The sequence below is a fragment of the Phocoena phocoena genome, chromosome 1, assembly GCF_963924675.1.
Source record: "Phocoena phocoena chromosome 1, mPhoPho1.1, whole genome shotgun sequence".
Lineage (NCBI taxonomy): Eukaryota > Metazoa > Chordata > Mammalia > Artiodactyla > Phocoenidae > Phocoena > Phocoena phocoena.
In genome coordinates this window covers 112,473,897-112,499,511 of record NC_089219.1, presented here as the reverse complement: position 1 = coordinate 112,499,511, position 25,615 = coordinate 112,473,897, and the positions used below count along the sequence as shown (strand labels likewise).

The window sequence follows — 25,615 nt, the reverse complement described above, 5'->3', positions numbered from 1 at the left end:
GGTGCTATAAATTCTCCCTAAGTATTGCTTTTGTGGCAAATTAGAATTTGTGTGTTTTCTTTTCATCCAAAACACTTTCTTTTTTTTTTTTTTTTTTTTTTTTCAAAACACTTTCTATTGTCCCTTTTTATTTCTACTTTGACCCATGAATTATTTGGAGGTATGTTATTTTGTTTCCAAATGTTTGTGGATGTTGCTGAGATCTTTCTGTTATTGATTTCTAATTTGGTTCCATTACAGTCAGAGAATATTTTTATGTGACTTAAATTCTTTTAAATTCTTTGAGACTTGTTTTATGGCTCTGGATATGGTTTGTCTTGGTAAATGTTCCACATGCACTTGAAAATAATGTGTGTTCTACTATTCTTGTGTGGAGGGTTCTATAAATGTCAGTTAGGTCAACTTGGTTGATTGTGTTGTTTAAGGCATTTACATCCTAACTGGTATTTTGTTTGTCCCCTTTATTCATTGTCCCTTTTTTCCTTGTTTTCTGCCTACTTTTGGATTAATAAATATTTTAAATGGTTCCATTGTTTTCTTTTTTTTTTTTTTTTGCTTATCCACGTAGTTACCGACTTTGATGCTCTTCATTCCTTTGTGTAGATCCATATTTTCCTTCTGCCTGAAGGACTTCCTTTAACATATATAACTATAGTTCAGGTCTCCTGGTGATGAAACTTTTTAGGTTTTGTATGTCTGAAGAAGTCTTTGTTTTATCTTCATTTTGAAGATATTTTCACTGGGTAAAGAAGTTATAGTCTATAGTGCTTTTCTTTCAGTACTTTAAAGTTGTTGTTCCATAGTTCTCTGGCTTGAATTGTTTATGACAGGAAGTCGGCTATCATGCTTATCTTTTTTCTTCTGTATGTAATGTCTCTGGTTGCTTTTAAGATTCTCTCTTTAGCACTTGTTTTAAGCCACTTGATTATTATGTGCCCCTACTGTAGTTTTCTTCCTGTTTCTTATACTTGGGGTTCATTGAGATTTTTGGTTCTGTTAAGTTTATAGTTTTCATAAAATATTGTGAATAATTTTGGTCATTATTTCTTCAAATATTTTTTCTGTTCTCCATCTCCCTTTTTTCTAAGACTCAAATTAGCATATATTAGGCCACTTGAAGTTGTCCCACAGCTCACTGATGCTCTGAGAAAAGTATATTGGATGGGTTTAACAGCAGATTAGATATTGTTGAAGAACGTATTAGTGAACTTGAAGACAGAGAAATAGAAATACCCAACGTGAAACACAGAGAGAAAAAAGACTGAAAAAAAATGAAGCCAACTGACATTTTGACTGCAACCTCGTGAAAGACTATAAGACAGAACCACCCAGCTATGCTGGACTCTAATTCCTAACCCACAGAAGCTTTGAGATTATAAATGTTTGTTGTTTAAACCACCACATTTTGGGGGTAATTTGCTATGCTGCAGCAATAGATAACTAATCCATCCTCTTTGCATTTCCCTCTAGCTTCTCCATGTGTAAGTCTCTCCTTTTTATGACCGAGTTCTAAGAAGAGAATCATTAACACACTATCAGCTCTACTTTCTTAACTTCCATTTGTCCCTATCCCACTCAGTCAAGTTACTATTACTCTCCCTTCCACCAACCCCACTGACTCAGCTCTCCCTAGTGTCATCAGTGAACTCCTTGTGGCCAGGGACATTTTATAGCCATCTATTTAGACCTCTCTGCTGTCTGGGATGCTGTTGATCAATCCTTTTCTTTCTCTGGCTCTTGATGCTCTGCTCTCTCATATTCCTTATTTTCAGCCATATCTTCTGGGTCTCCTATGTAGGGTTCTCCTCCATGACCTGTCCAATGTTTATTGTTTCCCAGAATCTTGTCCTGCCCTCTCCAAATTCTTAGTCGACATATTTCATACACCTTCTCCCAAGGGCATCTCATCCACACATTTAGCTTCAACCACAACTTCTGTGCTACCACAGTCTTGTCTATGGCTCTCCTGACCAGTGTCATGGCTTCTATTCTTTGCTTCTGTGTTGGTGATGATGATTTTGGCTCAAGATAACAAAAAATCCAACCCAAGTTGTCTTCAACATACGGGGTCACATTTTAACAAGGTCATATGACAAGACTAGAAGGAAGCAGCTCTAGGGTTGGTTGATTCAACAACTCAGTGATGTTGACAAGCACTTAGCCTCCTTTTATCTTTCTGCTCTGCCGTCCTTCTGAGCTTTCTTCAAGCTAACTCCATTCATGGTCCCAAGGTAGCTTCCATAGGTTTAGGTATCACATACAGATTCAGCAATGTCCGGCATCAAGGTAAACCTTCTCAGAAGCCTCTTACAGACTCCCCTTCTCATTCTCTTGGCCACCACTTGCCTCTGCCTAAACCAGTCACTATTAAGGGGAATGGCATCACCATGGGGTCAGCATTAGGCCAATTATGATTCAATCCTCAGAACTGGAGATGAGGCACTCCTTCTCTGAGACATATGGCCACATGGTCCAGATGATTTACTTGGACAAGTCTTGGGTTCTGTTATAAGGAGGAAGGGGGACAGTGGTTGTTGGGGAGGTAGCCATGTCTACCTCTGTCTGACTCTGCCTCCCAACGTGGTCAGACATTTGACTGTGTCAGTGCTCTGATTAAACATGCCAATGGCTACATAATAACTTCTGACTAAATTTCAAGTACCTAACATGACACTGCAGGTTTCCATGGCCTGGCCTTTATCTGCTTCTCCAGCCTTATCTCCCAATACCCCAACCTTGCGTCAACAGCACGCCATTATCCTTCAATGTTCAGATCAGGCATCACAGCCCCCAGGAAGCTTCCTGGCACTTACAGGTGATCCAGGCACCTTGCTGTGGGTCCCCATAGCACTTGCACATTCCTCCCTTAGTCCTCTCTGATATTGACATTTCTGAGCATCAACCTTTCATTCTAAGTGCTTGACAAATCTTTTCTGAACTGAACTACACACCTGCTGGCCTCTCTCCTGAGCTCCAGGCCCGTTTAACATGTGCATTTGGTTTGGCCCACAGACACCTGAATTTCAACATATCAAATAAGTGGTGTATCATCATCTTGCCCTGATCTCTTCTTCCTCGTGCATTCCTTATCTTAGAGAATTTACCTTCATTGAGCTGCTCAAGACAGGAATTTGGGAATGACCCTTTCTCTCTCTTAATCTATTTTGTCACCAAAACCTGTCAATCCTATCTTCAAATGCCTTTCTAATTTCCCTCTTTCCCTCCTTTCTCTTCTCAGTGCTTTAGTCCAGGCCCTTATCAGCTCCCTGGATAACTGCAGCAGCCCCCAAATTGATCTTCTTGCCTCCAATCTTGATCCTATGCTATCCTTTCTCCATACTGTAGCCAGAGTGTACTTTTTAATAAGGTCAGTCTCGGGACTTCCCTGTTGGTGCAGCAGTTAAGAATCTGCCTGCCAATGCAGGGGACACGGGTTCAAGCCCTGGTCCAGGAAGATCCCACATGCAGCGGAGTAACTAAGCCCGTGTGCCACAACTACTGAAGCCTGCACGCCTGGAGCCCATGCTCCGCAACAAGAGAAGCCACCGCAATGAGAGGCCCGAGTACCACAACGAAAAGCAGCCCCCGCTCGCTGCAACTAGAGAAAGCTCTTGCATAGCAACAAAGACCCCCCCCCAAAAAAAAGTCATTCTCTTGCTTAAATCCTTTGATGCTCTCCATTCCCTTATCAAACTACCTTTCTTGGTTGTAAAACCCTTCAAATCTCTCTCCTATTTAATTCTTCAGCCACCTCTCAAAGTACTCTTCTACTCATGTGAACCCAAGCTATCTGGGATTATTTCCGTTTTCTCCAAAGCAATTCCACAAAGCTTTATCTCTTCCTCAAGTGAGAATCTCTTCACTTCTGCCCTTGTTGGCTCACAAATCCTCATCCTTCAGGAATCAGCTTCAGTTTTACCATTCCTAAGAAATGCTCCCAGCCCCACCCATTTTCCAGGGTTCATCCAGGTGCCTCTTCTGCCATCCACTGTCGCAGCTCCTAGCTCTATACTAGAATTGTCACTTAACAATTTTTGTAGAACCTCTGCACTCCAGGCCCTAGGTTTCCCTGTACCCACTCTTTGGTGTTTCTGTTTTAGCGGCAGTTGGGGTGGGGGGCCCCCAAACTAAGCACATACTCTTTGATTACAGTTGAGACAGTGCCAGGGAAGACAGTGCAGGGTATTAATGGAGTAACTAACAGAGGACCTGCCTGAGCCTGAGGATCAGGGGTGGCTTCCCTGAGGAAGTGATGGCTACGTGGGAACTCTAGGAGGAGGAGGAGTTGGTGGCCAGGGAAAGAAGATGGTGGGAGGGGGTGTTGGTGGCTTTCCAGGCAGAGGAACATCATGTAGGAGCACCCTGAGTGGTGAGGTCACCTGCTCTTTGAGGAGCTAGAGGGGGCCAGTGTGGTGGGTGTGCAGGAGCAGGTGAGGAGAGGTGAAGGGTGATGCCAGGGAGGAGAGTAAGGTCGGCCCCCTCGGGCCATGGGGCCCGCACTAAGGAGGACTTTGGCTTTTACCCTGAGGGCCCTTGGACGCCATTATGGGGTTTTAAGCAGAGGAGCAATATGATCAGATTTGCATTTTCAAAAGATTTTACTCTGCTGCTGCGTGGAGGATGGATTTGAGGGCTGTGGGGGCGGGTGGCCGTCAGACCAGTTAGGAGGCGTTGGGGTCACTACTTGGACTAGAGAGGTGGAGAGGAAAGGAGGATGTAGCAAGGCGTTTATGAGGCTGGGTGTCAAGGACGGCTCCCAGCATCTGGGGGGTTCTTCTCTGTCTGAGATGGGGGACGTGGGACAAGGGGATGGTTTTGGGGGGAGCAAATCAAGAGTCAGTTTGGGACGTAAGGGTGAGCTCCTCAAGGACAGACACATCTATTATTCACCTCGAATTCCCGGCTATTAGGCCCAGCAGGGGCCCGAGGACTGCTGGTGGAGTGAACGATGGGACAGACGCTCTCAGGCCTGCTGACCTGCTTTTGTCGGGTGAACGGCCAGAACGCCAGTGCTGCTCCTTGGATGACAGGGAAAGCCCTGTTATGTTCTTTCTCACCCGGTGGGTTATCTGCCCAAATAGACCGCTCTGGCGGTTACCCCAGATGCGAGCGGAGAGGCCCACGTGGGTAGGAGCGGGTGGGTGTGTGGGCGTGAGAGAGCATGCGAGGGACACTGGGAGTTGGGGGAACTTTGTACTCAGCATCTCATCACCATCCATTCCCTTTACTGCTCAGCTGGGGGCAGGGTCTGGCTGCTGCAGGGCACTGCTGCAGTCCGAGGACTTGGAACACTTCCCTGCCACTAACACATACCATTCCCAGATTTCCCCAGAGGCTTGGGGTTCTGTTTTGCAGTCAAGGAGTATAACATACAGAAGGGTGAGATGCTGCCAAGGTGTCTGAGCACAGTTCATCCAACCCCCAGCCATGCACCATTCATTCGTTCACTCATTCACCCTCTGTGTGCCAGGCCCTGTGCCGGGCTCTGGGTGTATCATGGCAACCAGACAGGTCTGTTCTCGGCCTTCTAAGCTCACACACTTCACATGCATCCATACACCAGTGGTGCCACCACCATCACAGCCACCTTTAGGGTCAGCTAGCGGCTTCCAGAGCACATTATCCTTGCTTCCATCTAAGCTGGCTGAGATACAGCACTTCTGGAGTCCATAGATGACGCTGTTATTGGAAGTTTTATCTCCAGCCACACATACGTACTTGCTGGGGGTTCAGAGCAGCGATGCTTATAAGGGCCGGAAACTGACAAGTGCCCACAAATAGTGAATGACTGTGCAAACTATAGGCATAAGATGGGAGAGCAAGGTGTTATCTAATAAAAACGCCAAGTAGGTGGGATTTACTGATGTGTAATGAGATGGGCTTTAATGTATCTGTGAGATTTCCTTTAATGAAATAAACAGAACATAAAAAGTCAGGTACACACTAATTACAGCTGCTCTAAAACCTATGCACACACACCATAATCTCAGTTTTGTAAGGAAAACACAATGTATTGCAAAAGACTGGAATATGCCAAATATTAACAACACCTGGTTTAGGCAGAGAGTTTATACATGAATTTTCTGCTTCCTTATTGTTTTCTTTCCAGACTTTTTATGATGAGCAAGCTATTACTATGAAAATTCAGAAAAATAAATAACTTTAAACACTGGAACCCTCCTATGTCTACACATTGGCAGAGATCAGGGATCTACTTCCAGGGATGTAAGAAGAGCTTGGTGATCACTAGATTCTTTTGTCCACACTTGTAATAAAACATACACTGATATGTGAGAGCTGGACTAAGTGAGTGCTAAGTGCTCTTTGGCTCTGAAGTTCTGGGATTCAATTTAATTCCACACAAGTTGAGAAGCTCACCATCTAGTCAGGGGAGCAGACTTATTTATTTATTCATTCAACTCAACAAATATTTATGGAGGTTCTGCTATGTTCCTGGCATTGTTCCAGTTGCTGGGGAACATAAACACATAATTACAATGCCACGTACGAAGTGCCGCAGGAGAATTCCCTTAAAAAGTGTTAGGGGCACACAGCAGGGGAAGCAGCTGACCCTTTTGGGGGCTGTGGGAGGTCATGGAAGGCCTCATAAAGGAGGCTTATTTGAATAGGGTCTTGAGGGATGAATAAGAGTTCTCTAGGCAGCAAATAGAGGGAAACAGAGCTTATGCTAAGTTGAGAATTATTTCTGGAGAGGCCTATGTGTGCTATGAGGGAAGATGGAATAAACAGATTGTTTATAGACTCTTGTCCTCATCCCAGCCACAGAAATCAGGATAAGAAGTGAGTTCAAATGTCTGAACTCATAAAGTTAGAATAATTCTTTTGAGTCGTGGCTGTTTCTTCTTCCACCTTTAACTAAGAGTCATGCATGTTCAAGGCCTTTTTGAATAATAACCCCTTTGACCCATCAGTATAGCCTGGTCCAGGAACTGGAAACATCTGGATCCTGCTGGGCTGGAAAAACATTGTGTGACCCCTGGATTTCTGTCCTCGTGCAGAAAGAAGGATGGCTATAAGAAGATGACCTGGGGCTGGAAATTCTAACTGGTAAACAAGAATCCTTGAAAAAGTGATGGTCAGGCATCTCCTTTCTGTCTGGTTCTGTTGCTTGTCTTTCTTCCCTCCTTTTCTCAGTTTCTTATTTCCTCTTTCTCCTTTCTCTCTCCTTTGTCACATCCATCTTCCTCCTTTTTCTTTTTCTTCTCTCTTTAGTCTCTTGGTCTCACTCTCTGCCTCCTTCTGTTTCTCTGAGTGTTTCTGTCTCTCTTGCTTTGCATATTTTCTCTTTCTTTTCCCCGAATCTCTTGCCTGTCTTCAGGTCACCTTCTTGGTTTCCTCCATTGAAAGGAGCCCCAGCCTGCCTTTGAGGGGATTTGGGGAGGGCAGAGTTGGTGGGATACTTTGAGCTTGTTTGGCCTCCCTCGACAAGCATCTCTTTTTAAGGAGTCTGAATTTATAGCGTGACAATATAAAGAGCTCTTTCATTCTGGCTCTCATATATCCCTACTTGAGCAGAGAGATTTCCAGACAGATAATCATCAGGCTTCCTACAGGAAATTAAAGACCTTGGCGCTGTGTAGCTGCTCATCTCACCTGCGTGGCCCATTAAGTTTCACAAAAGGCTTTGCTTCCCTGGCATGTGATAGAACACATCTTTGATAAGATTTATTTCCCAAATCTCTCTAATGAAGGCAGTGGTGTGTGTCTTCTAGATAAGCAAGCTCACAGTAGGGCCAGAGGTTCTCATTTTGGTGCAGGAAAGGGTGCCTCACCTTTCTTATCTAGATTACAAGGACACTGAGCTGGCACGGGTCCTCAGGGTCCACACTGGGGGCAAGAATCCTTATAATGAAGTACGTTTGGACCTCTGGCTGGCTTTGCACGTGCAGCACTTGCCTCACTTCTTTCTTGAATCCCCACTTTGTCCACACACTCTGGTCAGCATCTTTAGAGGAAGATAGGCCCCAATCTAGACAACATGGTAATCCCACTACCATGGGACTTGCCAGGGATTGACTTAGGTTGGAGCATACAACCCGTTTTTAACCAGTGAGATGTGGAGGAAAGTCTAGGGACTTCTGAGACAGTTTTCCCCATTATTAAAAAGAGATCCGGGCTTCCCTGGTGGCACAGTGGTTGAGAGTCCGCCTGCCAATGCAGGGGACACGGGTTCGTGCCCCGGTCCGGGAAGATCCCACATGCCGCAGAGCGGCTGGGCCCGTGAGCCATGGCCGCTGAGCCTGCGCATCCGGAGCCTGTGCTCCGCAACGGGAGAGGCCCACGTACCACAAAAAAAAAAAAAAAAAAAAAAAAGATCCAAGACGGGGTACTTCCTTTTATTGTCTCTGGACTTTGAAGTGTGATGCCTGGAGGTGCTGCAGCCATCTCATGACCATGAGGGAGTGGCCAACATGCTGAATGAAGATGGTGGAGCAGAAAGTCAGGAAGAACTTACGTTCACGGTGACATGTGCCATCAAATTAATGGCCCCTGAAACTGTCTTACCTCTGGAGTTAGTGTGTGTCCTTTTTCTTCCCTTTGGCCGCACTGCTTGCGGAATCTTAGTTCCCCAACCAGGGATTGAACCAGGGCCCTTGGCAGTGAGAGCACTGAGTCCCAACCACTGGACCATCAGGGAACTCCCTAAATGTCCTTGTTTTTAAACTTTCTTGAGTTGGGGTTTCTTTACTGGCAACTGAAAGTATCTTAGCAAACACAGACAGGGAGGTCCAAGATGGGCCCACCGTGTTTTATAAGGGAAGTGTGAGTTCACTGAGAGAGGGGTGGGGTGGGGAAATGAGCTTTGGGATCAGATGGCTCCACACTGGAGCCCCAGCTTTGTTGCTTCTGCTTATGACAAGTCACGGGCAAATCACTTAACCTCTCTGAGCTGTAGCTTCCTTGGCTCAAAATGAGTATTGAGTACCACACAGATGCTCAATAATTGTCAGTTCTCTTCTTCCTAGATATGTTTCTCTTCCAGCTATTTTTTTTTTTTTTTTTTGCGGTACACGGGCCTCTCACTGTTGTGGCCTCTCCCGTTGCGGAGCACAGGCTCCGGACGCACAGGCTCAGCGGCCATGGCTCACGGGCCCAGCCGCTCCGCGGCATGTGGGATCTTCCCAGACCGGGGCACGAACCTGTGTCCCCTGCATCGGCAGGCGGACTCTCAACCACTGCACCACCAGGGAAGCCCTCTTCCAGCTATTTTTAAAGGGGCAAGAGGTGCCAGGAGCAGAGAGTTATTTAATGACATTTCAGTGCTGGGGAGAGTTTTATACAGAGACCGTTCTGAGTCCTTTACCCACAGTTGCTCCAAGTACAAATCACATCTCTAATGCCAGCAACAGTGCTGAGGGGGAGGCAAATACACCCAATTCTCCATTCTCCATGGTGATGAGAGATGTGGATAATTGAGAACAGCAGATAATCCCCGAACCTGCTTTGAGTCACTGACTTCCACCACCTCCCCCAACATCACTTTTCTGGTGCAGCTGACAAACTGCCACATGGATGCACGTCTCTCTCCTCTTCTCTCTCCTGGTGCATCACTCGGCAAAGCTGCTTCAAGACAGGCCAGAGCGATGGAGGAGAGGCAAGGGGGCTGATGCCACCTCCCCAGCCAAGAACAGCCTGGAAGCTGCATGATTGAGCCTGGCCTTGGAGTTGGACTCTGTCTACCCCTTGGGCTAGTTTGACTTCAGTTTCTCCAAGCTCCTTCAGGTGGAGATGAGCGCTAGAGATGCAGGTTCCTCACCCCTAGTAGGCCCCACTCAGGCCAGTCAGTGCACAACTAACTTCACTTGTACTCAGAGCTCCTCCCCTTATGTCACTCATTTCTTGGAAAGGAGGGTGACTTTTCCTTCTCCCAAGCAATGGCATGAACTAAAATGAATTGTATGCATTGAATTTAGAGCTTTTGGATTCTTGATCCAGGTAGCAGTGACCCTCTTATTTACCAAAGTCCCCTTTTAGTCAGTGAAACACTTTACAAGAAGGATGAAAAGTGAGGCAAGAAAGAAAACTTTTATTGAGTAGCTATCAGGTGCTGGCCGTGTGCTAAGCCCTTCACATCTATTACTTTGTGGGGAGACCAGATCTTTCCAGTGAGAACTCGTCTAGCCTGAAGTAGGAGATACTGGCTGCTTGCTTGTCTCTGGCAATCTATTCTGGAAAATTCCCGCCTTTGTACCAATAACACACAATTCAGTTTCCTCCAGTCCTAGACCCGGGTTCAGGTCCTTCAGGATCTCTTGCTATCTTGTCCTTTCTCTCTACGCTAGAAGTTCGATCGGATGAGATTTGTGGGTCTGGGAGAACTGGACAACCTGAAACTTCTTGGTTGAGTGAGGGGGAGTTGCTGGCCTTCTTGACCTTAATCAGGAGATGCAGAAGTGCCCCATTGATCAGAGTCAAGGCTCACAGCGCCGGAAGCAGCTAGGATAAGATCTGGGGGGCTGCCAAGGCAGGCTCTCATCCCCTTTTCCCTTCTTTCCCTTCTCTGGCCCTTCTGGCTGGTTCAGAAGCTTCTCTAATGGAAGTGATAAGAAGTAAGTAGGAAGCCACTGGCCTTTCTCACCGTCTGGGGCTGACATTTGCCAGATCCTGGAGCCACCAGGAGGCTTATTAATTACTAGGTTTGCAGGAGGAAAAAGGTGTTGTATTCAATACTAAGAAAGAGGATTAGTGCTCACCAGGCCCCCAGGAGCTCCCACAACGGGCCACAGGGATTGCGAGAGCTGCAACTTGTCATAAAATCAGTTCTGGGATCATAGTTTCGGAGACAATCAGAGGAGGCAAGTTTTCCTAAATTGTAGGAAAACTCCTCAGTTAGAATAATGGCTTATGTTTGGCACATACGCTTTCTGAGATGTACAGCCTCATCCCCTTCCCTTTCTGAGCATGACTTCTAAACACCAGATGGGAAAATGGCCAAGATGAGGGTGCTGGGCCTTCGGAGTCTGAATGCCAGTTATTTAATCTTGGGCAAGTCCCCTAGGCCTCTCGTTTCTCTTTATAGAATGGGGATAACAGGAACTGCCTGGCAGAGGGTCACAGGGTCAGTGAGAAGTGGCTGCATGATGTCTGGGGCTTGGGAGGTGCCCCCAAACTGTTGTTTGAATCGGTTTCTGAACTATGATCCAGGCCTGTTATTGGGGCAAGGGAAGAAGTGTCCTTGAGCAGCCCACATGCCCCCTTCTCCCCATCCAATGACAGGCAGCCTGGAAACCCAGAATGAAAATGTTCTCTCTTCTCTTGACCCTCCAGAGAGTCCACTGAGCTCATTAGCAGGCAGGGAAGATTCCCAAGGTAGAGGGCAGAGGCCAGGTCTGGAAGGACTAGGCTGGCAGCCCACCTGATCTCATGTGTGTAGGGGTCCTGTGCTCATAGGCGCTTTCCAAAATTGAGGTCTCCCCACTTCTTTGATGTCTTTCCTTTTGTTAGAAAAACTTACCAGAGGCTCTAGACTGGAAAAGGGAGTCCCAGGCTGGGCTGTGGCTCCCATCAGTGGGGAATTTGTCACTGCACTAAGTATCCAGCCAGCAGTGGCTGGGCCTCCTCCTGTCTAGCACTGCAGACCCCCAGCATTCTGGCCCCAGCGTCTGTGACAAGGATTATCTTTGAGTGCCCCGTGGTCCAGGATGGGGGGTGATTTATGGTTCTCCTGAGGTGTGGGTTGGAGTTCCACTTGTTATAAAGTCAGTGGTGGGAGTGAGTCACTGCTAGTGTGTGAGCCCAGCTGAGTGCCTTGAACCCACTTCCTGGGGTGACCTCATGGCCCTCTTTTCAGGGTAAGTCTTGGAATTTCCCTTATAAGTCTGGGGGAGAAACAGCTTTCTGTTCTGCTTCACTGTATTTAATGGCAGAAATTAAAAAATGAGAGAAATAGTGGTAAATGTGGGGGTTTGGAAAAGTTTTTGATCCCTCCCTTCATCAATCTTTTTCAACCTTTTAAAAATATATGTATATATGGGGCTTCCCTGGTGGTGCAGTGGTTGAGAGTCCGCCTGCCGATGCAGGGGACACGGGTTCGTGCCCCGGCCCGGGAGGATCCCGCATGCCACGGAGCGGCTGGGCCCATAAGCCATGGCCGCTGGGCCTGCGCGTCCAGAGCCTGTGCTCCGCAGCGGGAGAGGCCACAACACAGAGGCCCGCGTACCACACACACACACAAAATGTATATATGTATAAACCCATGTGTATACATATATGTGTATGTGTGTGTATGTGTTTAGGTCTCTATCTGTATCTATATCTATCCATCTGAAGGGTCTTTGGGGATAGAGTTGTGGCTTCCCTGGTTCATTCACACGCTTCCTCCAGCATTAATGAATGTGGGGAGGGGGGTTTTTGTAGTGGTGGTCAGGGCACAGAAAAGCTAACTTTATCCTCCTAATGGCTGAGCTCTGAGACAAGCCCAGCCTCCAGAAGGCCACTCTAGCCACCAGTGCACGTGTTCAGTGACTTGTAGGGCCCAATGTGCTTTCCCGTAGGCCCTCTCTTTAAAGGTTCCTTGTGGCCACTGTGGGCACTGGAGGATGAAGCCAGCTGTCCTTCCCAGAAGTGTGTGGCTTTTGGTTGAAAACAAAGCATGTTCCATGTTGGACCTGAGTCCATGGCTGTATGGAATCTTGCGGTCTTGGTGACCTGGCCTGATGTGTATGTGGGCAGCCATGGGACATGGATAGAGATGACAATGTTCTGATTTCATGGTGGAGAGCCCAATAGTGGAGAAAAAATGCTTGTCTCAGGGTGGGGACAGGAATAGCAGCAATGGTGTCCTGATCTCTCAGAGGGGCTGTTCATAGAGGGGATACACTGTGGTTCTCATGGCAGAGACAGGACTAGAGGTGATAGTTCTCTGGTCATCTGGTGGGATCCTAATGGGGGGCGCGCGTGATCTGTTCTCATGGTGGGGAAACTAGTAGTGGTGATAATGATCTGATCTCCAGGGGAGGATAAATGAAGGGGGCTGTGTGGCAGTGGGGAGATGAGATGCTTCTGTACACAGGGCAGCAGGGGGTCCAGGAGTCCAGCTCAGAAAATCTCCTGGACCCATGTTTGTTTTTATATAAGAGCAAAAGGGCTGTCGAAGTCTTTCCCTCCGACACTGCTCATGCACACAGCCATGGGGTGTAGATTCTCCCTTCCCTCCTCTCAGAGTCCTGCCTGAGAGATGCTGGCCATAGTGATTAAGTGTCGGATTTGATGGGGATCCTGTTAAGACACTAATGCTTTTCTAATTCTGGCTAAATTGGCATTGGTTTTGTTGATCTACCTACACAGGTTGAGCTTGTTGCCTCCAATTTCAGGTGATTTCCATCTTGTCACTCTCTTCTTCCCACTTAGTGCGTCTAATCCTCAGGCTCTTCCAGCTGCCTGGTATCTCCTGTGAAGCATCCTGCCGCCTCTGAGGCTAGGCAATTAGAGACTCAGACTCCAGCAGGGAGGGCGGCTACGGATTATTACTGAGGAAGGAGAGACTGAGTGCAGTGTCCATAGCAACCCTCCAGCTTTCACCTTTACCAGGAGAGAAGGAAGGCAAAGGAAGGCAGGAAGGCAGCGAGATTCCTGCCCTTTTGCATTATTCATATCAGAGTGCTGGGCGCGGAAGGCCTCGGCTGCTGACTTTACCCTGTGAATGCGGTGTGGGGAGAGGGGACTTTTTCTCATTTAATAGCAGCGACTTGGAGTGGACATGTAGCTGGGAGCTTGAGTTTGGGATGTACGCAGTGAGACAGCAGGAGGGATGTAGTGAGCTGTGCTGTTGGATGTCCAACAGCTACCGAGAGATGATAGGCCCCCTGAAAGGGACACATCACATCAAGGGGATCCTGATTCGAGTCCCAGCTTTGTCCTTAACTCACATGTGAGCTTAGGCAAGTCACCTCCCATCTCTGGGTGGTCTTCTCTTGCTAGTAAGGCTGGGCCCTAGGCATCTCTGTGGTCCCTTCCAGCCCTCTCATTTAATGGTTTTATGCTGGCTTACCTAGGACAGATAATAGGGGTAATATGTTCTTTCCCTATGGTGGAAAAGCTCGAAGAACCTGACAAATAGAGGCTACCTTTGCAAAATGTTCACAAAGGTAAATCCTGGCACCAGATGTAGTCCCCGAGTCTCCATGGAAGGAGGCAGAAAGTTACGGGCGCAGTTCCCTTTGGGGATCTCCCCCCCAAGGTGCCTGGATCTGCAGAGCTATGTGCACGTGCCACCAGCAGAGGTCGCCACACTCCTCACAAACCGGCCACAGGTTGCTGTGCCCCAGGTGGGTGCGCCCCGGGTAAGCATCAGTTGGGGCCTCAATCTCAGAGCCAGAGCTGGGCGGGGAGCCGCCAGGACCTTGGAGTCTGGAGTCTGGGAAGAGGCTGATGGCACCGGCTGGCTCAGAAGGCTCGGGCTCAAGTCACCAGCCAGGCTCCGGGGATCTGTCCTTTACTCTCGACCCTAACTGGAGGAGGGTGGTGCATCCAAGGCTGCAGAGTGCTGCTGTGTCCCTTGGTGCCTGGAGCCTGCGGCTGCCCTGGTTCTTGACCTTCTTTTGGGCAGCTCAGGTGCCAGCTCTGGGTTTGGGAAACCATTAGAGGTAATTTTTTTTTTCTCTGAGCCTTTTGGGACTGAGACCAGGAAGCTGACTTAATCGGTAAATCTTAATTGAGAGCATGTGCTGTGCCAGGCACTGGGGATTCAGCAGTGAATAAAACAGAGATTCCACCCTCAGGAAGCTGAATCTCTGGTTGGGGGGAAGAGTGTCATCATCTACACAGTGTGGGGCTGGGCGTGGACACCCACCCATCCAGGACAGGCCAGTGACGGGCTCTCTCCACTGACTTAGCCTTGAGCAGACAGGCCTTTGGACCTGTGCTGGCTCTAGGGATGAGGCTCAGATGCTGAGTCCTGGCCAAACGGGTCTACGTGGGCTCTCCCCCAGCCACCAAGGTCCACCAAGCTCCTTGCACTTGCCCAGTCCACACACGTAGCACTTTACAGTTTGCAAAGTGTGTGCCCCTATACCAGCTCCCTGTGAGCCTGGTGAGGCCTCATGGTGACAAGATGTTGGTGCCCTGTACCCATTTCTCATGCGTTCTTTCCAGATACTGTATCAGCACCGTTTATTTAACCTTGGACCCCCTCAAATAAATGTTCCCATCTGGACTGATCCATCTGGCCAGAACAGCAAGTTCTCTCACCAAAGCCATGGAGAAGTGGTGAGGAGAAGCATTTAAAAATGTATCTTGTTTTTCACAAAACAACCACAGAGGGAGGCATGAATGGGTCCAGTTTTACGGGCTCAGAGTGGTGCCGTGTGGTCACCGGCAGGAAGATGGCAGCTCTAAAGCTCATGTACTGGAGTTCCAGCCCAAGGCTGCTCCCAGCACCCCTGCCTGCCTGCTCCACTCCATCTTCTCTCCATGTCCAGGACCAGCCCTGCCTGCCACAAAGTTTTTGGAGCAAAATCGTCACCTTTCTTTCAGACAGGTCTCAGTGGAGCTGCTCTGTTGAAACCTCCCCCACTCCTTTTGTCAAAGGGGGTTTCCTGGAGAACCTGGGTAGGAGTGGAGGGCAGGAGGAATCTTTCCTCTGGAAGGGGAAGAAGCCCAGTGGTGGTGGCTGAGTGGAGAGGTGACCTGCAAGTGGACGGTCCAGTTTGGCTCATGGCGTGGCCTCTTCCCTCCTTTGAGAACAAGAGCAAACCAGTTACCTTCTCTGGAACTTAACTCAGTTTCCCCATCTGTAGAATGGGGATACTAATCTAACCCCACTAGCTTGTTGGGACCACATTTGCACAGAGCAGGCTTTCAGTGAATGCACCGGGGTGTGAGATGTTGAGCTGTACGTCTCTTTTATAGCGAGACCCATACGAAGCACAAAAGTTTCAGTTTTTCTTCAGCAAAGAGGAGATGGTGTGAAGCTGCCATTGGTGGCTAAGAGCGGTTGGTGGGGGCCCTGGAGGCAGGTGGGATGTGCTGTGGTCCTGTCTCACTCTTTCTGCCATGACTTGGGGGAGGGTGGGTGGGCTTTACTTAGGAGAGCCCTCACCCCGGGTCTGGATGTTCAGGGACTCAGAGAAAAGAAGCATGGATGAGAGACCTACACTTACAGATCGGCGTTCATTGTGGCCAGTGGTGCAGGTAAGGGGTAAGCATTGTGTCCAGGGTCAGAGCGCCCTGAACTCTCATTCATGCATCAGTTCACTCACTCATGTCCAGATTTAACACACAATCTGGGTGTGGGGTGAGGTGTAGTATTGTGTGTGTGTTTTACAATCCACACCACCGGCTCCTGTCCCCAAGGAGCTTATGGTGTAAATTAAAGACAGGGGAGAAAAGTCATGTATACAGAGAACTCCAATACAAGGCAAGAGGTGAAAAGTATCCCCAGAGAGATACAAATAAAGTGCTAAGGGAATTCAGAAAAGGAAGATGATGTCAAATTAGGGGGAAGGAGCAGAGGAGGGGAGGTGTGGGAAGGCTTTGGGTGGAGGCGTCACTGTGCTCTCCTTAAATTCTAGTGGGACTGGACACCAAGTGAGGGGTGAAGTGGCATTCCGGGCAGCACAAATGGGGAATGGGAAAGAGCATGGGTCTAGGGTTCAGAAGGATCCAGGTTGAAATCCACGACTAACTGGTGGCCTTGAGCGAGTCACTTCAGCCTTTCTATACTTTAGTGTATGGGGGCGAGAATGTAAAGGATGGAGCAATAGAACCTTCTTGGCCTGCCTTCCAGGGCTGCCAAGAAGTGCAAATGGAGTACTTTATGTGAAAGCAGTTGGAAAACCGTAAAGTGCTAGCAAATACAGGGGTTGTTTTTATTTTAAAAACGTTAGCTGATCCTGTAACAGAGCTCCTAGTTAAGAACACAATAATGACTGAATCTGAATGGGCTAATGAACTGTTCAGCGCAGAGCTGTCTCTGACCCAACCATCCAGGGTCTGAGGGAGGTGTCGTTGATCTTTAAGATACTTCTATTCTTAGAAGGTTAAGGATAGCCCTTAACCACCACTGGCTTTTCTAAAAATCCTGCTATTGTCTGTCATTGTATCTAAACTCCATCCATCCACCTATCTATCCATCCATCCATCCATCCATCCATCTATCCAATAAACCTATAATGAGTATATCCACAGCCAGATAACCCTGATCAGTGCTGGGGATACAGAAAAAATTAGACCCCTTCTCTGTGCTCAAGAAGTCTACAGCTTAGTGGGAAAGACAGCTATATAAACCATATATCATTCCTTTTCTTAAACCCATTTTCAGTCAGTTCTATGTTTTGGGGGTAACAAGTTCCACAGACCACAGATTATGGGATTTTAAAGCTGAGGGATCTTAGAAATCATCTCTTCTATCACACTCATTTTACTGATGGGGGAAATTATTATTTGTGTGGAAAGCACTATGACTTCCTCTTATTTGCCTCAAAATGACCTCTCCAAGGTTTCAAGTTCAGTTCAGTTCAATGAATCTTTGTTAAGCATCTGTTATATGCCAGGCTCTGTGTAAGAGCTGCAGGTCCGATGATGGAGAAGACATAATTCCAGCCCTCACAGAGGTCACAGTCTAGGGGGAAAAGAACACACAAAGAGATAACAGCTATAGTGCTTGATACTGAAAACTACAGGAGAAGGGCCCCTGATTTGGATATGGGGGAGCTTGGGAAAGGCTTCCCAGCAAGAAGTCCTGTGAGCCATGTCTTGAAGGGCGAAAGCAATGTGCTGGATGAAGATGTACTGGAAGGGCTTGCCAGGCAGAAGGAAAAGCGTGAGCAAAGGCATGGAGGTATGAAATAGCATGGCTTGTTGGAGGAACCGTAAGAAGCTGGTGGTATTGGGGCTTAAAGAAGGAAGTGGTGAGGAATGAATGTGGACAGGAGGGCGGGGGCAGAGCGACAGCACACCTGATGTGGAGCGGGTATGGCCAAAGGCCACCATTACCTTATTGGGTTTCATGAGTATGTCCTTGTACACTTTCCTTGTCTTCTCTGGGCTAAGAAACTCCACCACATCCCCTTGACCTTCATCTTTACAGACTTAAGAGGCATAATTTATTTGAAGGAAGAGCCTATCCTTCATGGTGTGGATTTGGACATGCAGGAAAAAGTCAACCCTGATTTGCAGGTGTAAACACTCCCTTCATCATCACTGATTTCAAGCTATCAGTGTGACATCACTGGTTGTGGAGTTGGGAAGAGATATACACCTTTGGCTTTTAGGAGCCAGTACCAGCCAGATCCAGCACACCAGCTTCTGGGCAGCGTGTGTGGCTTGGTGAGATAGCCCACTACTACTGACTTGCATGATGTAGGGGCCCTTATCACTCCCATTTTATAGAGTAGGAAGCTGAGGATCAGAAGGTAGTTATCCTGCCTGTGGTTACACAGCCATTGCATGGCAGAGAGGGGCTCCAGCCTGGGCAGTCTGACTCTAGATCCCGAGCTCTAACCATGATATCATTCACTTCGCATTCCCATAGGGTGGCTGTATTGAAGGGCATGAGCTGCATCGGTGGCATTAGCTGTCAAGCTCCAGCCCATTTCCAGATGAATCTCTAGCTTTGGCTCTGGTATAGTTTAGTCCCCCACCCCTGCCAGGTGTTTCTTATCCCCCTCCGTGATAGCAGGACATATTCTAACAGTCCCTATGGGATCCAGCTGGTACAGCCGGGATGGCCCAGAAAGGTCAACTGAGGCAGAAGACAGGTCATAGCGGTGGAGTGAGCACAGAAATGCCCAGACCTGGAGTCTGCCCCTAAAAATTGATTTTTCATAGCCCAGATGCTGTATCCAGCCCTGAGAAGCAATACTAACAGCATATTTCTGCTACTAATGACATAGTAATGATAATTTATTAGGAAATCATTAAGCCTAAGTATATGATCTGGAGCCTTGAACCAAACAGGTGGCTCTGTTTGGGGATGGATGGAGGGAAACCAAGAAGACAGAAGGGAAGGGGAGAGCAGGCAGGGCATGCTGGAAGGGGTGAGGTGGAGGGTACCAGAGGGCCGGCATGGTCGTGAGAAAACACATGAGACCCCAGCTTGTGTCTGAGCCCCGGCGCTATGACTTGTAGTGGCAGGGGGTGTGACCATGTCATTGATAATAATAACAGTAATCAAGATTATCAGGTGTAGTTGCAATTATTCAGGTTTCTGGGGTTGTGACTTACAAGTACTATTTAGCTCTCAATCATTCGGGCTGAGAGGGGATTGGAGAGGTGAGAACTGGCATACGGAGGATACTCTGGGCTCTTTTGATGGGAGCCCTGCTCCTTCCTGACCTGGCCACTTGCTGCTCACCATTCAGAACTGCTTTAGAACCTCACTGTGTGTGGGCATGTGTGTGTGTGTGTGTGTGTGTGTGTACGTGTTTGAGGGCCAGTGAGTGCACACCTATGTATATAGGTGCACCTGCATACGTGTATCTGTGTGCGTGTGTGCATGCATGGCTCTCCTCCTCTTCCCCCTTCCTACCAGAGAAGCAGCTGGACAGAGGCCAAGGGGTGATGGGGGAAGCAAGAGCCAGGCAGGAAGATGCCTCCCTCCTGAAACCCCAGGTGTGCTTGGGGAATCCCATAATGGCCCCTTCTTCACTGATCCCTAAGTCGGCTGCCGTTAGAAGTGGAAATGAATTCAGCTGGGTCCCATCTTTTTGGAACTCCCTTTGCACACAGTGGGAGCTTAATAAATACTTGATGATGGTTCTGAACCTGGGAAGCCAGCAGCTGTTCCCAGCTCTGACTCTCAGAACTCCATGGGACAGATCAGGTGGGGAGCGACCACGGGGGCTTTCAGTCTTCCTTCCAGACCTTCCCATGACTCCAAGTCCAGCTGCAGCCATAGTCCATTTCACACATCCTGCTTTGGGGAGGCCAGTTCTTCCTCCACAGCTTCTCTCTGGCTCTTTCCACCCCTCATTTGAGCAATATTTATGGAGCAACCACTGTGCACTGAGCATCACAGTGGACAGGCATCCTGGGAGATGGTATAGGAGCTGTGGGGTCAGACTGAGCTGAGTTCGAATTCTAGCATCCTTAATTACAAACGGGGTAACATCTGGCAAGCTGTTTATCTGTGCTTGAGTGATTTTTTAAAAAACGGGTTTCATCTGTAAAAGCAGAAGGATGACATCATTTTCATAGGGTTGATGTGAGGCTTAGAAATAACAGATGCTCCTGCACACATATTGCAGGCAGTTCAGTATTTACCTGGGGTCAGGAGGATGTGGGTTCCCTCTGCTTCTGTGACCTTGAAGTCGTTACTCAGTAATCTCTGAGCATCAATTTGTGAAATGGGAACACGATGCCCACCTCCTTGCGTATTTGGAGGATGTAGCTGGATAATATGTGTGAAACAACCTATCGCAAACCCTGACCATTAATAACTGTCTTCCTGCTTCTTGCCCCCGCATCAGGATGCACAGCTCCCCTCCTTAGGAGGACCTCTGCTCCTCCTCGCCACCGCCCCGCGTGCGCGTACATCCCCTATCGCCGTGCGCTGACGGCTTTCTGCCATACCTGTCAGAGGAAAGAGGGCAGCTGCTCAGCTCCCGGGTGGGGAGCGGAAACTACATTTCCCAGCCTTCGCTGCGCTGCCACTGGGGCTGGGAGCGGAGCGCGGCAGGCCCCTCCTTCGGGGAGGAGCCTATGCGGGGGGCGGAGTTAGGAGGTGGTTGGAGAGTTAAGACAAGCCAATGAGACCGGCTGCTAATAAGTGGGCTTGGCTTACCCTATAACAGTGGCAGGAGGAGGAGAGCAAAGCTATTGAGCCAGCGAGGAGTGAAGCTGAACCTGGACTCACACGCTCCTAGAGGACCACCTCCTGAGACAGAGTTCTTTTTCCCCCTTCTTCATCTTTCTCCAAGCTCCCCTCCTGCCCTCCCTCCCTGCCCAGTACAATGCATTCTTGAGTGGCAGCGTCTGGACTCCAGGCAGCCCCAGAAAACCGGAGCAAGCCAAAGAGAGAGGACTGGAGCCAAGACACTCTGGTGGGGGAGCTTGGATGCCTGGCTTCCTTTGAGGACATCTTTGGAACGAGGGTGGCTTTGGGGTGGGGAGTTGTGCTGCAGGGAATCCAGCCAGGCCCCAAGATGGACACTTCTGGGCACTTCCATGACTCCGGGGTGGGGGACCTGGATGAAGACCCCAAGTGCCCCTGTCCATCCTCCGGGGATGAGCAGCAGCAGCAGCCGCCGCCGCCGCCGCCACCAGCACCACCAGCAGCCCCCCAGCAGCCCCCAGGACCCCCGTTGCAGCCTCAGCCTCCGCAGCTTCAGCAGCAGCAGCAGCAGCAGCCGCATCCCCTGTCTCAGCTCGCCCAACTCCAGAGCCAGCCCATCCACCCCGGCCTGCTACACTCCTCTCCCACTGCTTTCAGGGGCCCCCCTTCATCCAACTCCACCGCCATCCTCCACCCTTCCTCCAGGCAAGGCAGCCAGCTCAATCTCAATGACCACTTGCTTGGCCACTCTCCAACTTCCACAGCCACAAGTGGGCCTGGTGGAGGAGGCCGGCACCGGCAGGCCAGCCCCCTGGTGCACCGGCGGGACAGCAACCCCTTCACAGAGATAGCCATGAGCTCCTGCAAGTACAGCGGTGGGGTCATGAAGCCCCTCAGCCGGCTCAGCGCCTCCGGGAGGAACCTCATCGAGGCTGAGCCCGAGGGCCAGCCCCTCCAGCTCTTCAGCCCCAGCAACCCCCCGGAGATCGTCATCTCCTCCCGGGAGGACAACCATGCCCACCAGACCCTGCTCCATCACCCCAATGCTGCCCACAACCACCAGCACGCCGGCGCCACCGCCAGCAGCACCACCTTCCCCAAAGCCAACAAGCGGAAAAACCAAAACATTGGCTATAAGCTGGGACACAGGAGGGCCCTGTTTGAAAAGAGGAAGCGACTGAGTGACTATGCTCTGATTTTTGGGATGTTTGGAATTGTTGTTATGGTGATAGAGACCGAGCTCTCTTGGGGTTTGTACTCAAAGGTAGGGGCTGCAGTTTCTCTTTATACCTTGAACAAAAGGAATATGTAGGTAGCAAGAGAGAGAGGGAGAGAGAGAGCGCGCCGAGTTGGGGGGGGCGCGGAGAGAGAGAGAGAGAGATTGGGGGAGAGAGAGAGATGGTGGTGCTGGGGAGAGGCGTTTGCTCAGTTATATGGAACACTCTAACTTCCCATGGTTTTCCTGCTTAATCCCGGAGAATTCATTCCTTGCTTCCTTGGGAGGAGGGACATCCCCACACACTGTGTCTAATTTGTAGACTCTGTGTTAGGGAGGATTAAAGAATCCCTTCTGAGAAATCATCTTTCCTCCTGGCTCACTCGTACTAAAGCATAACCTAGCAGCTTAACGCACCAATTAATTACACTCTGCCTTGATGTGCTTGCCAGTTCCTGTGACTTCCCCTCCTCTCCTCCCCTCCCTGCTCCACTCCATTTTCCCGAGGATAAAAAAGAAATAAATGTCTGGGTGGGGGGGGGTGGGGATTCCATGCCAGTGCCTTCTCTCTCTGTCTTCTCTCTCTCTCTTCCCAAGTTTCTGTTTCCCTCCTCATCCCTGAGAGACTTAGGGCAAAATAGAAAAGCACCCGTGACTTGAGTCTCCTGGCGGCATGGGGTAAAAATGTAGGCGGAGGAAATCAGCGGTCTTTTCTCTCAGGAAAGAGGACTCAGAATAAACCTGCTGCTGCCTTGTAAACATCCCCTGATAAAAATGGCTACAGGTGTTACCCGGGCAGAGCAGATGGGCGCCGCCTTGGCATCAGCTGGGGTGGTGGGGGGGAGTGCCTCTTCTTCGGATGGGATGACAGGGCTTCCTGGGAGTCCCCGAGAGCTCATGCCCCCGGCTCAGCCCCAGTTCTCCCCTCCCACCCCAACTCCTTCTTCTCGGGATAAATACGGATGAGCGTGTGAGTGCGCGCCCCGATGGAGAACGGCGGCACGGCTTTAGCGGGGGAGCTGGCCCCACTGCCCCAGTCTCTGTCCAGTCCCAAGACGGAGGAGGGGGTTTCCCTCCCCAAGTGGGCTTGGAAATCGCGTTCTCCAAGTGAGTGGGGCTTGAGGAAGGTGGGTTTCTGTCAAAGCTCTGCTTGCTGGGAGCCCTCCTGCTGCGAGCTTGAAGGCTTGGAGACCTGGGGAGTCACTGGGCAAGTGGATTTTTTTCCCACTCTACCCTTCACCCCCAATTTGTTGGTGTGTGTGTGTGTGTGTGCAGGCTTGCTTGTTGTTTGGATTTCTCTACTTATTTGTCATTTTGGGCAGCGGGTAGCTGGGAGGGGTTCAGCTGTTGGAGGTTTCAAATAGAGCTTGTTTCAGGCTGGGCACAGCTGCTGCGAGACTGTCACATTCCTTGTTGAAATCCAGCCACAAAAACCTAGGAGGTGCTGATCGGATTTCCCCTCTCACTAGCTGGAGCAGAGGATGGGCAGATTTGCCTGCTCTGGAAAGGGGTGGGGCAGACCTGTCAGATGACCTGAATAACCAGAATCAAGACTTCCAGGTGGAGGGTCCCCCAGGGACCTGGCTGCTCAGAGAGGACTGCCCCAGCCCCGGGCAGGCAGCTCCTGGAAGCTGCCTTCGTCTAAACGGCTCAAGGATTTGAGCCCCTCAGTGAGCCGGAGCGAGTGGGGTTTCCCCGGGAATCGTAGCTCACTTAGTCATTCCCTGTAATGAGCCTCTGAATCTGCGGGTCCTTCTGCTCGCTGCCTTCTCCCACTGGGCGCTCCAGGAGAGGGGGCTGCTAGCCTTGGCAGGCCTGGCAGCTGCCCTGGGCACAATCCCGGCTCCCTCCAGGCACCCCCTGGGGACCAGGAGCCCTTGCTGGGGGAAGCTGATGAAGGCCCAAGTACTGGAGGGGTGGGGAGAAGGGGCAAGACGAGCACCCTCTCTTTTAGTGAACCCTGTGGTCAGAGCTCTTAGGGGAATGGCCCTTCCTAGAGGCAGCTCCCAGCATGGGATTGGTCTGTGCACATTTGTTTTAATGGGGCAGGAGGGTTGCTGCTAGAGCAGGTGCCTCCCTGATGGAGTATTCAGGGAAAGGGGCTTTCCCAGAGCCGGAGACAGCAGACTCTGGCACAAAGGAAGGGTGAGGTGATCCAAGGGGTGGGCTTTGCCTAATTTTAAATTGATGACCCTCTGGCTGATGGAAGAATGGAGGGGGCAGCAACCCGGGAAGTCCTGCCTGCCTCAGCTCGTGAGGTGGCCACCTCCTGTGCACCTTGGGGTCGGTATCGGTTGTGATGAGCAGGGCTCACCCGCTCACCAGCCCTTCCATCCTCTATCCATCCAGGCACTGAGTCATTATTGGAACAAGTATTTTCTGGGTGTCTGTGGCAGGCCCTGTGGACCCAGGAGGGGATAAGGTAGCTATTCCCTCTCCTCCTGGGGGCAAATAGGATTGTTTTAAAGAAGCAGACCAAAGTTTGAATCCTAGCTCTGCCACCTCCAGTGTGTGATCTTGGACAAGCCATGTAGCTTCTCTGAGCCTGTCTCTGCAGCTGTCAAGTGGGGAGAGTGAATTAGTGTAAGGCGCTCCATACAGGGCCTACTGTTATTGTTATTAATGATGAAGATGAGAGGAAAAGAGATGTCTTTTTCCTCTGTTATCTAACTCTGGCTCCAGAATTAGTTGGGGCCTTGATAGCTTGGGAGCTAAGACTTGTCAGTGGAGCGAGAAGTTGTATCTCGGAGGGGAGAAGTTCTGAGATGGGGCTGGGTCTTCTGACTGGAAACCACCTATGGCATGGGTCTGTTGTAGGGGAGGTGAACATTTGTTCTCCAGCCTTGCAGAGAAAACGGACTCTGTTGTGACAAGAGGGTTTAGCTCAGAATGAAGAATCAACAGCTGGGGGAACTCAGATGTTCAGTGGACCCTGGGGAGGGATGGGTAACAGCCTCTTTTGCTGGAGAACTCTCTGTGTCTGGTTGGCTTTGCTAACTGGTCTGGAAGCAGGAGGGTGGACAGGGTGGCCTCAGGCACCCCACCCAGACTGGGTTATTCTGCACTGATGGTGGCAGTTCCCACTCAAAGGCCCTGGGGAGAGGGACACACTTTCTTTTCCCCAAATGAGGAAGACTGCTAACCTTGTGCTTGAGCTGCTGCTTTCAGAAGTTCTCTGCTCTTTTCCACGGGGCTGTGGCCTTCCTGTTTGCCTGTCCTTGGCTGATATCTGTTACTGGGGGAGGAATTCACCATGCAGGCCTGGCTCTCTTGAGAAGGAAAATGGCATGACCCCTGAGCATAGTCAGTTAATGCAAAAGGGAGCCAGCCTGAGGAGGTGAGAAATCAGGACGGAATGGTCCTTGGCTCTGCTCTCACAAGCCTCAGGTGATGATGGGGAAGGAAGATGGGCTGCGGTAAGAGGAGAGCTGTTTGTGATCACGCCAAGGCTGTGGCTTCTGATGCTACTGGGTTATCCCCGAACCGAATGAGCATCCAGGTGTTTTCCTTATGGGTGGATTTACCCTTGAGGCCTTAGCCACCATCGTAGGCCAGGTCTAGAGGTCCTGTTGAGGAATCTTAGTGGCATTGTCTCTACTACATTAGTGCTGGTCAGGATTAAGGAATGAGGATTTGGGGAGTCTTTCTTGGCATGCTTAATTTTC

At 49.7% G+C, this 25,615-nt stretch overlaps 1 protein-coding gene across 2 annotated transcripts in view; it reads left to right on the top strand.

Moving 5' to 3' along the window:
- The first annotated feature begins 20,778 nt into the window (after window positions 1-20,778).
- KCNN3 (potassium calcium-activated channel subfamily N member 3) overlaps window positions 20,779-25,615 on the top strand; it is a 173,057-nt gene continuing 168,220 nt past the window's right edge. Inside the window, exon 1 of one of the 2 annotated variants that reach the window (XM_065872302.1) lies at window positions 20,779-21,998. In XM_065872302.1, coding sequence (XP_065728374.1) covers window positions 21,105-21,998 — 894 coding nt within the window. In that variant the 5' untranslated portion in view covers window positions 20,779-21,104. The remainder of the gene's footprint in view (window positions 21,999-25,615) is intronic. The other variant, XM_065872292.1, reaches the window with a different exon arrangement.